General features: G+C 31.7%; 1 protein-coding gene across 20 annotated transcripts in view; it reads right to left on the bottom strand.

Moving 5' to 3' along the window:
- LOC142327137 (uncharacterized) overlaps positions 1-13,326 on the bottom strand; it is a 599,916-nt gene that overhangs the window by 565,266 nt on the left and 21,324 nt on the right. Inside the window, exon 5 of one of the 20 annotated variants that reach the window (XM_075370057.1) lies at positions 1,769-1,806. The exons of the other annotated variants lie outside the window; for them this stretch is intronic. Within the exon in view, the coding sequence (XP_075226172.1) occupies positions 1,784-1,806 (23 nt within the window). The 3' untranslated portion in view covers positions 1,769-1,783. Of the gene's footprint in view, positions 1-1,768; positions 1,807-13,326 lie in introns of those variants that run through there. 20 annotated transcript variants of the gene reach the window in all.

The following is a 13,326-nucleotide window of genomic DNA, read 5'->3' as shown; positions in this document are numbered from 1 at the left end:
CCATAACCATATGCATGATCGTGATGAAGTAACAAGATTAACTAACAACTTTCCTCACAAGAAAAAACATAAAACCCAGACTTTAAAAATTGCACACAGATTGTCTGAAACCAAATTACACATCTTAATTTAGTTTAAAAATTTTTAATCAAAATTAAATTAATTTTTAAAGAAATTAATTAATGTGAACTTCTTTCATTTCAATAAAAATACAGTGAAGCAAAATAAATGGTTTCAGATAACCACTTACAATGTTCATGGAATGTAACCTTCAAAAATGTGAAAAATATAAGTATCCTACCTTTGTTGTTGAATTTCCAATTTGTGCAACACTTAAAATCCAATAAAACCGAGAATTCACAACACACCTTCACTCATGTTAAAATTAACTAATATAGGCCTAAGTTCATTAAATGCAACAAAACTTAATTAAACCATATTCAATTTTAACATAAATTTTGACTAGTGAACAAAATTAATTTTACAAAATAAATAGATTGTCATAAAATCATATTTTCATAGCTTTGTCACAAATATGCAAGTATATGTATGGTAATTATTTCTCTTTTGATTTGAAAATGACTGAAAATATAAATACAAAACTCTTTTCAGATATCTATGTTGAAACAGTTAATTTTCAAAATGTTAACGTATTAAGATCAGTAAATCAAGACCAATCAAGTCAGAACATAAACCAGTAAATTCAAATTGATATTTAACAAAATCAAGCTACAAGAAAATTGACTGTAACCAATTTAAAAAAGTGATCATAACTAAAAAAAAAACTATTCACTACTTCATTTTTAAGTCTTTTAAGCATCTAAAAAAAATAAAGGACAATTTTATAATAATTTACTTTATTTGTTCAGTATAATGGTCCAAGCTTATAATTTCGAATAAAATGACAATGTCAAAATTAAACTCTACAAAACAAACTTTAAGTTTTAGATAAATCAAGCAATTTGAATTTTCTTGGCAATTATCATCACACAATAACATGACAATCAATACACCTCCATTTGACAAACTAAAATTTGAAAGAAGTTCAAATAAGTTGGTAAAACTACTAAGATATGTTTAAACGTTTCTGTTTCTCGGTTTTCTTCCAATTTTAATTGGTAAAACAAAATATCATTCAAATACTTCAATTTCATCACTTCAAACAATATTACATTCACACTTTACACTAATTTCACGCAGCAAAGCAGCGATTTATTAAAAGAAATAAATTTCGCATTTTTTCATTCACAAATCAACACACCGCGTAAATGTTTAGCACCTAGTTAACTTGGATCATAACAATCATCCGCAAACATGACCGGCCATGACACTGACGTTAAGCTACGTTCTGTTTCTCACTTTTCTCATAGTTGGTACACAAATAACTTCCAAAAACTAATCACGCAATTAAAATTAAATTATATACAAACAAAAATAAATATGTCAATTATAAACAGTTATTTTATTTAGTGTGTCAATTTTAGCAAAATGCTTACATAAAGCATTTTTTTATTCTAAAAAAACCTTTCCACATACGATTTATAACTGAAAAAATATTCGATACATAACGCATTAAATTATGTCAGTACCTAATTAAGTTTAATTAATCACATCTTAAAATAAAAGTTGTATTGAAATTGATCGTAACCTGCGAGTTCTAAATTCGGTTAACTTCGTTTACGCTCGGCCTCAACCACTCCCAATGAAACGCGGGAATTAGATATTTCTGAACTGGTTTATGATTTTGAGTTGTAATTTCGTTAATACACTATGTTATTGTGATTTAATTTCCATGTAGCTTTAATCCTGAAAAGGTAAGATTAAAAAATATATTAATATGTACAGTTTACACGATTTTTTTATGCATGTTATTTTCACCATTTAAATATTAAGATGTTTTTGTCTTCAATCATTTGACCGATTTGATACAGCTCTCCAAGATTATCTACCTAGTGCCAGTAATTTCATTTCGGTGTACCCATACATCCTTAACAATTTGTTTTACATGTTCCAAATATTGCCTGCCTGCACAATCTTTCCCCTCTACCTGTCCCTCCAATATCAAAGCGATTATTCCAGGATTCCTTAAGTTAATAATTAAATGGCTGTCAAGTATTTACCAGAGTCTGCTCATAAAAAAAAGTTACTTTATAATATGTATGCTGCGTATTAGAAGTTAATTAAATTTTTTTTCAGCCTGTGAAAAGTATTCAAATTTTTTTTTTGTTTTTTTGTATTCAGTCATTTGACTGGTTTGATGCAGCTCTCCAAGATTCCCTATCTAGTGCTAGTCATTTCATTTCAGTATACCCTCTACATCCTACATCCCTAACAATTTGTTTTACATATTCCAAACGTGGCCTGCCTACACAATCTTTCCCTTCTACCTGTCCTTCCAATATTAAAGCGACTATTCCAGGATGCCTTAGTATGTGGCCTATAAGTCTGCCTCTTCTTTTAATTACATTTTTCCAAATGCTTCTTTCTTCATCTATTTGCCGCAATACCTCTTCATTTGTCACTTTATCCACCCATCTGATTTTTAACATTCTCCTATAGCACCACATTTCAAAAGCTTCTAATTTTTTCTTCTCAGGTACTCAGATCATCCAAGTTTCACTTCCATATAAAGCTACACTCCAAACATATACTTTCAAAAATGTTTTCCTGACATATAAATTAATTTTTGATGTAAACAAATTACATTTCTGACTGAAGGCTCGTTTCATCTGCACTATTCGGCATTTTATGTCGCTCCTGCTTCATCCATCTTTACTAATTCTACTTCCCAAATAACAAAATTCTTCTGCCTCTGTAATCTTTTCTCTTCCTATTTTTATATTCAGTGGTCCATCTACATTATTTCTACAAACATTTCATTACTTCTGTTTTGATCTTGTTTATTTTTATGCAGTAGTTCTTGTCTAGGACTTCCTCCATGCCGTTCATTGTTTTTTCCAAATCTTTTTTACTCTCGGCTAGAATTACTATATCATCAGCATATTGTAGCATCTTTATCTTTGCACCTTGTACTGTACTCTGGATCTAAATTGTTCTTTAACATCATTAACTGCTAGTTCTATGTAAAGATTAAAAAGTAACGGGGACAGGGAACATCCTAGTCAAACTCCCTTTTTTATTATGGCTTCTTTCTTATGTTCTTCAATTATTACTGTTGCTGTTTGGTTCCTGTAAATGTTAGCAATTGTTCTTCTATTTCTGTACTTGAACCCTAATTTTTTTTAAATGCTGAACATTTTATTCCAGTCTACGTTATCGACTGCCTTCTCTAGGTCTACAAATGACTAGTATGTTGGGTTTATTTTTCTTTAATCTTCCTTCTACTATTAATCTGAGCACTAAAATTGCTTCTCTTGTCCCTATACTTTTCCCGAAACCAAATTGGTCATCTCCTAACACTTCTTCCACTCTCCTCTCAATTCTTTTGTACAGAATTTTAGTTAAAATTTTTGATGCATGAGTAGTAGAACTAATTGTTCTGTATTCTTCACATTTATCTGCTCCTGCTTTCTTTGATATCATGACTATAACACTCTTTTTGAAGTCTGACAGAACTTTCATTTTTTCATAAATATTACACATCAGTTTGTATAATCTATCTGTCACTTCCTCACCTGCAAATGCGCAATAATTCTGCAGGTATTCCGTCTACTCCAGCATCCTTTTGGCCATTCAAATCTTTTAATGCTCTCTTAAATTCAGATCTCAGTATTGTTTCTCCCCTTACATCCTCTTCTTCCTCTGTAACACCATTTTCTAATTCATTTCCTCTGTACAACTCTTCAATATATTCCACTCACCTATTGGCCTTTCCTTTCGTATTATAAATCGGCCAACTTTATTTAACACATTATTCAATTTTAATTTACATACCACAAAATTTTCCTGAACTTTCCTGTACGCCCGTTCTATTTTACCAATGATCATTTCTCTTTTACACTTCTGAACACTTTACTTTAATCCACTCTTCTTTCACTAGTTTGCATTTCCTGTTTGTAATATTTCTTAATTGACAATAATTCCTTTTATTTTCTTCATCACTAGCATTCTTATATTTTCTATGTTCATCCATCAGCTGCAATATATCCTCTGATATCCTAGGTTTTCTACCAGTTTTCTTTGTTCCACCTAAGTTTGCTTCCTACTCTATTCTCCCACTCTTCTATATTTTCTACCTTATCTTTTTTACTCTAACCTCTTGCAATGTCCTTCTCAAAATTCTTCTTTACCTCCTCTTCCTCAAGCTTCTCTAAATTCAACTGATTCATCTGAGCCTTTTCTTCAGGTTTTTAAACCCCAATTTACATTTCATCATCACTAAATTATGGTCACTATCAATGTCTGCTCCAGGGTAAGCTTTGCAATCGACAAGTTTCTAAATCTTTGCTTAACCATGATATAATCTACCCAATGCCTTTCAGTATCATCTGGCTTTTTCCACATGTATATCCTTCTATTATGATTTTTAATCTGGGTGTTGGCAATTACTAAATTATACTTTGTGCAAAACTCTAGAAGTCGGTCCCTTCTTTTGCCCAGCCCATATTCACTCACAATATTTCCTTTGCATTCCAATCTCCAACTATTATTAAATTTTCATCCCCTTTTATATATTTAATTGTTTCATCAGTTTCTTCATATACATACTCTACCTCATCATTATCATGGGCACTTGTAGGCATATAGACATTTACAATCTTTGTCAGCTTAGGTTTTGATTTTAACCTTATTACAATGATTCTATCGCTATGCATTTTGAAATATCCTACTCTCTTCCCTAACTTCTTGATCATTACGAAACCTACTCCTGCCTGTCCTTTATTTGAAGCAGAGTTAATTATTCTAAAATCACTTGATCAAAAGTCATTTTCCTCTTCCCATCAAACCTCGCTAATTCCTACTACATCTATATTTAATCTATTAATTTGCCTCTTTAAAGTTTCTTACCTACTAACCTTTTTTAGACTTCTAACATTTCACACTCCAACTCGTAGAATGTTATTTTTTAATTTTCTGGTGACCTCTTCCTTAGTTTACTAGGGGGACTAGTTTACCTCTGGAATATTTTACTAAGGAGGCGCCTCCATCTTTGTTACATGAAAATGCAGAGCTACATTTTCTTGGAAAAAAAACAGCTGCAGTTTTTCATTGCTTTTAGCTGCGCAGTACTCAGAAGATTGAGTGATGTTGATATAGTCGTTTATGTTCTCCTGACCTACACCCTTAACAGTTACTGAAAGAGCTGCTGCCGTCTTTCAGGAATCATTCCTTAGTCTGGTTCTCAACAGATACCTCTTCGATATGATGCACCTTTGGTCCAGCTACTCTGTAACACTGAGCACTCAAACCCCCTTACCATCGGCAAGGTTTTATGATTCATAGAGGGAGAATATTAAGATAAGGAAACATAATATATGCCAAGTTTCAGAATTTTGCTATTTATAAATTAAAACTATAAAAATGGCTATGTAAGAAAAACATCAAAACCAGACCAATACCAAAAAAACAGAACTTTGATGTAGAAAATATGACTTATAAATGTGAACCAGAGATCTAGTATTAAGAAAGATGTAATTACAAGTATTTATTTGTAGTATTGTACTTGATTGAAACCAAACATTAACAATTTGAAAACATGAAAAGAATAAAGGCATTAAAAATGCAGTTTTAAGGAGTAGTTGGTGAAATTTCAAATGAATGAGAGAACGAACAGAATAATTTGTGTCATATCTAATAAAGTAACAATAGGTAGCTGGATCATATATATATATATATTTAGATATTCAAGTTTAGTTAATTTTGTTATAGAAGAATGCATCAAGGGCAAGAACTGTAATGTTAGACTATGATCAAACAATAAAAAACAGATAACCAAGTACGTATAATGTACAAATAAAAAGATTAATACCAGTATACAACAGAGAAATGAAAAATATCAACCAATGAAATTAATTACTGATGTCCCACCCAAAAAATTTGTACTGTAATAAACTTTTATCAGTTTTATTTGTTGTTTTCTTTCAAATTGTAAACAGACAATTATCCAAATCTTATTGTTTAGTCAAGTTAAGTTTGTTAGAAACTACAAGGTTTACACATCTTAACGGACATCCTCTAAATATCCTTTAGAAAAATTTAGTACATTTAAATTTAGAAAGAAAATTTATAGATATTTTAAGAAACACTTTCTTTCCTCCCAAGAATATAAATTCCATAGAAAAGGTAATTTTTTAAGCTGGTTATTATTTCTAGGATTTTTTACAAAAGTGAAGATTTTTAAAAACATTTAACCACATTCTGTCAAGTTCATCAATGAGAACAGTGTAAGCTTTGGCTTTGCCTCAATTTATTATTGAAAAAATTATTTCAAAACAACAATATTATGTCATTAAAATAATTTTTATCATAGTTTATAAAAGAGCCAGCTGTATTTATTTTTTAAGGCTATAGTATTTAATTAGGCTTCTGGTCTATTTAGCCTACTAAAATAGATGCTTGTTAGACTTCTTTCATAACTGTTCATTTTATTTATGAATCCATGTTTACTCCAAGTAGTTGCAAAATATTTGTTTCTGTTGCTTAGTCTATTATCCTATTAGTCTCGGTTCATAAAAGATGAATTTGCACCCTCAATTTAAATTTTATACAAAAACTAAATTATACAACTTGCTTGTAGAATTCATAGACAGTTGTTGGCTTTTTTGAATAAGATTAGTACAAATACTAATATATTACTGAAATACGTATCTTATATTTCATGTAACTTTTTAATTTTTTTTTAGCTAGAAAAATGTGGAATGATGTAATGAACAAGGTTGAATGTAAAAATGTCAGATATGTTGTAAAAATGTATTTTAGCTAAATGTATAATACTTTACATACAAAATATTATAGATTTAACTTGTTACCAGTTCTTTAGTATAAATAATAGGGAAATTGATCTTCAACTGTAAACTAGTAAGGATGTGTTTTGCAGGGCCGTCTTTTTTTATTGTTATGTCTGAGATTGTACGTAAATTTTATTAAAGTATCTCTCTGCATCTGTAAGTCCACTTTTTACAATTCCATTGATAAAGCTGAAATTTGTATTTTTCTAATTGGTAGTTGATGTTAATAAAACTATGTATATGGAGATGATTGTACTAATTATCAAACTATTAATGTTGGTGGACTGGTTCATATAAGCATATATGAACTCAGGGGAGTTGAGATGATTATTATTATTATTATTATTATTATTATTATTATTAGTATTATAGCTAATCTACCATTGGACATGCAATCTATTAAAGATAAGCCTAACAGCCTTTAATACAATAACAATAACAGTGCAAAGAAATTTCACTCCTATTAAAAACCTAAATGAAGCAAAGTATTACCTAATTTACAAAGTATTAAAGAAAATATTGATAAATTGAAAGCTGATAACATGGCGATCAAATATTAAATTCATAATTTAAATCGACAGTCAAGTAATTATCAGTGTAATAATTAGTAAAAGTCAAATTAGTACCTACTTCCAATAGAGTTAAAAATCTCCAGTCTGGTCTTGTAAACAACTAAAAATTTATGCGATTTCAAGCTGAAAATATTGATATGGATGTTTCTGTATCTTAAGCTTTTCTTAAAAAAAAAATAAAATGTTAATCTATCAGAGGAATTCAATTAATTGGTTTTCCCCCTAAAAAATAAAGCTGTTATGTATAAAAAAAAAATTCCAGTTATTGTCCCTTTATGGACACTTATAAAATTTAAACAGCTTTAACAACTTGTATGATTTCACTTCATATCTTACAAACAACCTTCTTGCCAATTCTGATTTTCTTTGTTTTAATGAAACATGGCTAAATACTAACTTAATCAGCAAATCCATTTTTATTAATGGTTATAGCCACTTCTCAGATAATACTACAATTTTTTCAAAAGGCTGAGTAAGCGGTGGATTATAATGTTCATTTAAAACTTGTTATAGACACAAAGATACTAATTTGTGAGATCAATACTCTACCTACTTTATTAAAAATGTAAATCAGGATGTTACACGATACATTGCATATACTGACTGGGCTGCATTTATAGAAATGGAAAACACTTTTTTAAGATTAATTTCAATAACATCGACTGCAAATTTATTATCAGCTGGAATTGGAATGCAAGGTTAATCAATTTGAATTTGTTTGACCATGAAATTTTAATTTGTTCAGTTTAAGCAATTTTTTTAATTATGTAATTGGTTAAGGAAGAGAACAAGTTAATGGATTTTATGGAAAGTTCTGATTTGATCATCTGAAATAGAATAGCTCCAAACAGTTCTGCTAAATTTACATATTTAGGAACTAATCATTAAATTTGACGGATTTTGTATTAGTTTCTTTTTTGTATGCGAGTATTGTAAAGAAGTTGATACTGTGGATCTTGGTCACGTTTCTGGTCATTTTTTGTGTATTAATGTTGCATTCTTTACAGCTGATATCCAAAAAAACTTTTAGTTTAAGTCTAAAGAGAAAGAATGATACAGCAATTTTTGTAGATTTTAAGAGAGTTATCGACTCTACATTATGGAATAAGCATCAGGATTTTACCACTAATTTTATCTCGCAATGTACAGTGATAAAATCCTGCTCATCCTTATGAAAATGACAATTTTATAAAACTGTGACTGCCAATATAATGCACACTGAATATAACAGAACAAAATGTTGCACAAAGTAACAGATATGCCCATCTTGTAGTTTCATTCCCATACTAATAATATTCCAAAATTCACCTTTTCACACCATCTTATTTTCTATCGATCACCATTGTTATAGAGTTAAGAACGCCTGCTATGTCATTCCATCAAAAACTTTGACAAGGTAGACTTCCTTTTTAACATTGTGACAAAAAAATTTCTTGAGCATTCTGAGATTCAAAAATACATGTGTACGACAGATTACCTTTGAAGCCGAGTTGACTGAAAATTCTATGCAGTATACAATGTGTATCATGTTCAAAAAGCCACAAAACCTTTAATAAAGTTAAAATTTGAACCTATTGCACCCTCCATACTAATCAGATTTAGCATCCTGTGATTTTCACTTTTTCTGCAGTTGCAGATATTAAGGGTATTAATTTCACCAAAGATGATGAATCAAAAGACAAGTAATGTGGATCAAGAAAAGATGGCAAACATTTTTACCAACAGAATGTGAAAACTGGAAAAAAATGTGTAGCTTTAAATGGTGTCTTCGTGCTTAAATAAATGTAAGTTTTTGTAGCAAATAAAATGTACTTTCACACTATATTTGTTTGATTATCTCTTTTCATTTGCGAGTAATGAGTGACTGGGCATTATTACAGTTCACCCACTGCTAACATATCATCAGAAAGGGCTACATCAATCAAATTGCGATTTCAAAGGGAATCATTGAGATATTGCCGTTTTCTTTGTCTGAATTATATCTTAAGGATTTAATTTGTCTGATGTATGTTCAATTTAACAATTGTGCTAAGAAACTAAATAGATGCATAGTATAAATTAAAGTTTTTAGAAGAATATTCCTCCTCTATGAATCATGAGACCTTGCCGTTGGTGAGGGGGCTTGAGTGCTCAGGGATACAGAGTAGCTGGACCGAAGGTGCAACCATATCGGAGAGGTATCTGTTGAGAGCCAGACTAAGGAATGATTCCTGAAAGAGGGCAGCAGCTCTTTCAGTAGTTGTTAGGGGCGTGAGTCAGGACGACTTAAACGACCATATCAACATCACTCAGTCCTCTGAGTACTGCGCAGCTGAAAGCAATGGAAAACTACAGCTGCTTTTTTTCCAAGAAAATGTGGCTCTCTGCATTTTCACATAGCAATAATGGAGGCGCCTTCCTTGGTAAAATATTCCGGAGGTAAAATAGTCCCCCGTTCGGATCTCCGGGTGGGGACTACTAAGGAAGGGGTCACCAGAAAATTAAAAAATAACATTCTACGAGTCGGAGCGTGGAATGTTAGAAGCTTGAAAAAGGTTGGTAGGCTAGAAAATTTAAAAAGGGAAATGGGTAGGACAAATGTGGATATAGTAGGAATTAGTGAGGTTCGGTGGGAAGAGGAAGGCGACTTTTGGTCAGGTGATTTTAGAGTAATTAACTCAGCGTCAAATAATGGGCAGGCAGGAGTAGGTTTCGTGATGAACAAGAATATAGGGAGGAGAGTGGAGTATTTCAAAACGCATAGCGATAGAATCATTGTAATAAGGATAAAATCAAAACCTAAACCGACAATGATTGTTAATGTCTATATGCCTACAAGCGCCCATGATGATGATGAGGTAGAGTGTGTATACGAAGAGATTGATGAAGCAATTAAACACGTAAAAGGAGATGAAAATTTAATAATAGTTGGATATTGGAATGCAAGCATTGGAAAAGGCAAGGAAGGAAATATAGTGGGTGAATACGGGCTGGGCAAAAGGAATGAAAGAGGGGACCAACTTATAGAATTTTGCACGAAGTATAATTTAGTAATTGCCAACACCCAATTTAAAAATCATAATAGAAGAATATACACTTGGAAAAAGCCAGGCGATACTGCAAGGTATCAGATAAATTATATCATGGTTAAGCAAAGATTTAGAAACCAACTCGTTGACTGCAAAACTTACCCTGGAGCAGACATTGATAGCGACCATAATTTGGTGATAATGAAATGTAGATTGGGGTTTAAAAACCTTAAGAAAAGGTGTCAGATGAATCGGTGGAATTTAGAGAAGCTTGAGGAAGAGGAGGTAAAGAAGATTTTTGAGGAGGACATCGCAAGAGGTCTGAGTAAAAAAGATAAGGTAGAAAATGTAGAAGAAGAATGGGAGAATGTTAAAAAGGAAATTCTTAAATCAGCAGAAGCAAACTTAGGCGGAATAAAGAGAACCGGTAGAAAACCTTGGGTTTCAGACGATATATTGCAGCTGATGGATGAACGTAGAAAATATAAGAATGCTAGTGATGAAGAAAGTAAAAGGAACTATCGGAAATTAAGAAATGCTATAAACAGGAAGTGCAAACTGGTGAAAGAAGAGTGGATTAAAGAAAAGTGTTCAGAAGTGGAAAGAGAAATGAACATTGGTAAAATAGACAGAGCATACAGGAAAGTTAAGGAAAATTTTGGGGTACATAAATTAAAATCTAATAATGTGTTAAACAAAGATGGTACACCAATATATAATACGAAAGGTAAAGTCGATAGATGGGTGGAATATATTGAAGAGTTATACGGAGGAAATGAATTAGAAAATGGTGTTATAGAGGAAGAAGAGGAAGTTGAGAAGGATGAAATGGGAGAAACAATATTGAGATCTGAATTTAAGAGAGCATTAAAAGATTTAAATGGCAGAAAGGCTCCTGGAATAGATGGAATACCTGTAGAATTACTGCGCAGTGCAGGTGAGGAAGCGATCGATAGATTATACAAACTGGTGTGTAATATTTATGAAAATGGGGAATTTCCATCAGACTTCAAAAAAAGTGTTATAGTGATGATACCAAAGAAAGCAGGGGCAGATAAATGTGAAGAATACAGAACAATTAGTTTAACTAGTCATGCATCAAAAATCTTAACTAGAATTTTATACAGAAGAATTGAGAGGAGAGTGGAAGAAGTGTTAGGAGAAGACCAATTTGGTTTCAGGAAAAGTATAGGGACAAGGGAAGCAATTTTAGGCCTCAGATTAATAGTAGAAGGAAGATTAAAGAAAAACAAACCAACATACTTGGCGTTTATAGACCTAGAAAAGGCTTTCGATAACGTAGACTGGAATAAAATGTTCAGCATTTTAAAAAAATTAGGGTTCAAATACAGAGATAGAAGAACAATTGCTAACATGTACAGGAACCAAACAGCAACAATAACAATTGAACAACATAAGAAAGAAGCCCTAATAAGAAAGGGAGTCCGACAAGGATGTTCCCTATCTCAGTTACTTTTTAATCTTTACATGGAACTAGCAGTTAATGATGTTAAAGAACAATTTAGATTCGGAGTAACAGTACAAGGTGCAAAGATAAAGATGCTACGATTTGCTGATGATATAGTAATTCTAGCCGAGAGTAAAAAGGATTTAGAAGAAACAATGAACGGCATAGATGAAGTCCTACGCAAGAACTATCGCATGAAAATAAACAAGAACAAAACAAAAGTAATGAAATGTAGTAGAAATAACAAAGATGGACCGCTGAATGTGAAAATAGGAGGAGAAAAGATTATGGAGGTAGAAGAATTTTGTTATTTGGGAAGTAAAATTACTAAAGATGGACGAAGCAGGAGCGATATAAAATGCTGAATAGCACAAGCTAAACGAGCCTTCAGTAAGAAATATAATTTGTTTACATCAAAAATTAATTTAAATGTCAGGAAGAGATTTTTGAAAGTGTATGTTTGGAGTGTCGCTTTATATGGAAGTGAAACTTGGACAATCGAAGTATCTGAGAAGAAAAGATTAGAAGCTTTTGAAATGTGGTGCTATAGGAGAATGTTAAAAATCAGATGGGTGGATAAAGTGACAAATGAAGAGGTATTGCGGCAAATAGATGAAGAAAGAAGCATTTGGAAAAATATAGTTAAAAGAAGAGACAGACTTATAGGCCACATACTAAGGCATCCTGGAATAGTCGCTTTAATATTGGAAGGACAGGTAGAAGGGAAAAATTGTGTAGGCAGGCCACGTTTGGAGTATGTAAAACAAATTGTTGGGGATGTAGGATGTAGAGGGTATACTGAAATGAAACGACTAGCACTAGATAGGGAATCTTGGAGAGCTGCATCAAACCAGTCAAATGACTGAAGACAAAAAAAAAAAAAAAAAGAATATTTTCACAATCAATGTAAACAAATCTGCAATTGTGACTTTTCACAAAAGATAGTTTGGATTCATAGACTCACCACTTCAAATACCAAGCACTTTTACTTACCTGGGAGTTCCGCCATATTCTTCAGGAAAATTCATAGGCATCAAATGTGGTGGTTATCACCACAGTTGATAACTGGATAACAAAATCAAAGTTATTCTAATTGAGTTTATAAAATATTTGTATAACACATTATTCAATTGCTTCTTTTACCCAGATTTTCTTCCTGCACAATTTCCAGCCTATAATATAACCTGGAGTGCTAATTGATAAATTCAGGGTAGATTTAATACAACCACTATATCTGACAAATTATATATGAATACATCTCATATTTTTTCCTCCTCTGTTATTGAAACTATTATGAATCACTACAGACAGAACTGTTGTGTTACATATCCGTTAAAACTGTCCACCAATAAAAAACCAAAGCAAAGTAT

The sequence above is a fragment of the Lycorma delicatula genome, chromosome 6 (genome assembly GCF_047948215.1).
Source record: "Lycorma delicatula isolate Av1 chromosome 6, ASM4794821v1, whole genome shotgun sequence".
NCBI lineage: Eukaryota > Metazoa > Arthropoda > Insecta > Hemiptera > Fulgoridae > Lycorma > Lycorma delicatula.
Note: the sequence above shows the minus strand (reverse complement) of the source record. Positions and strands in the feature narration are given on the sequence as shown.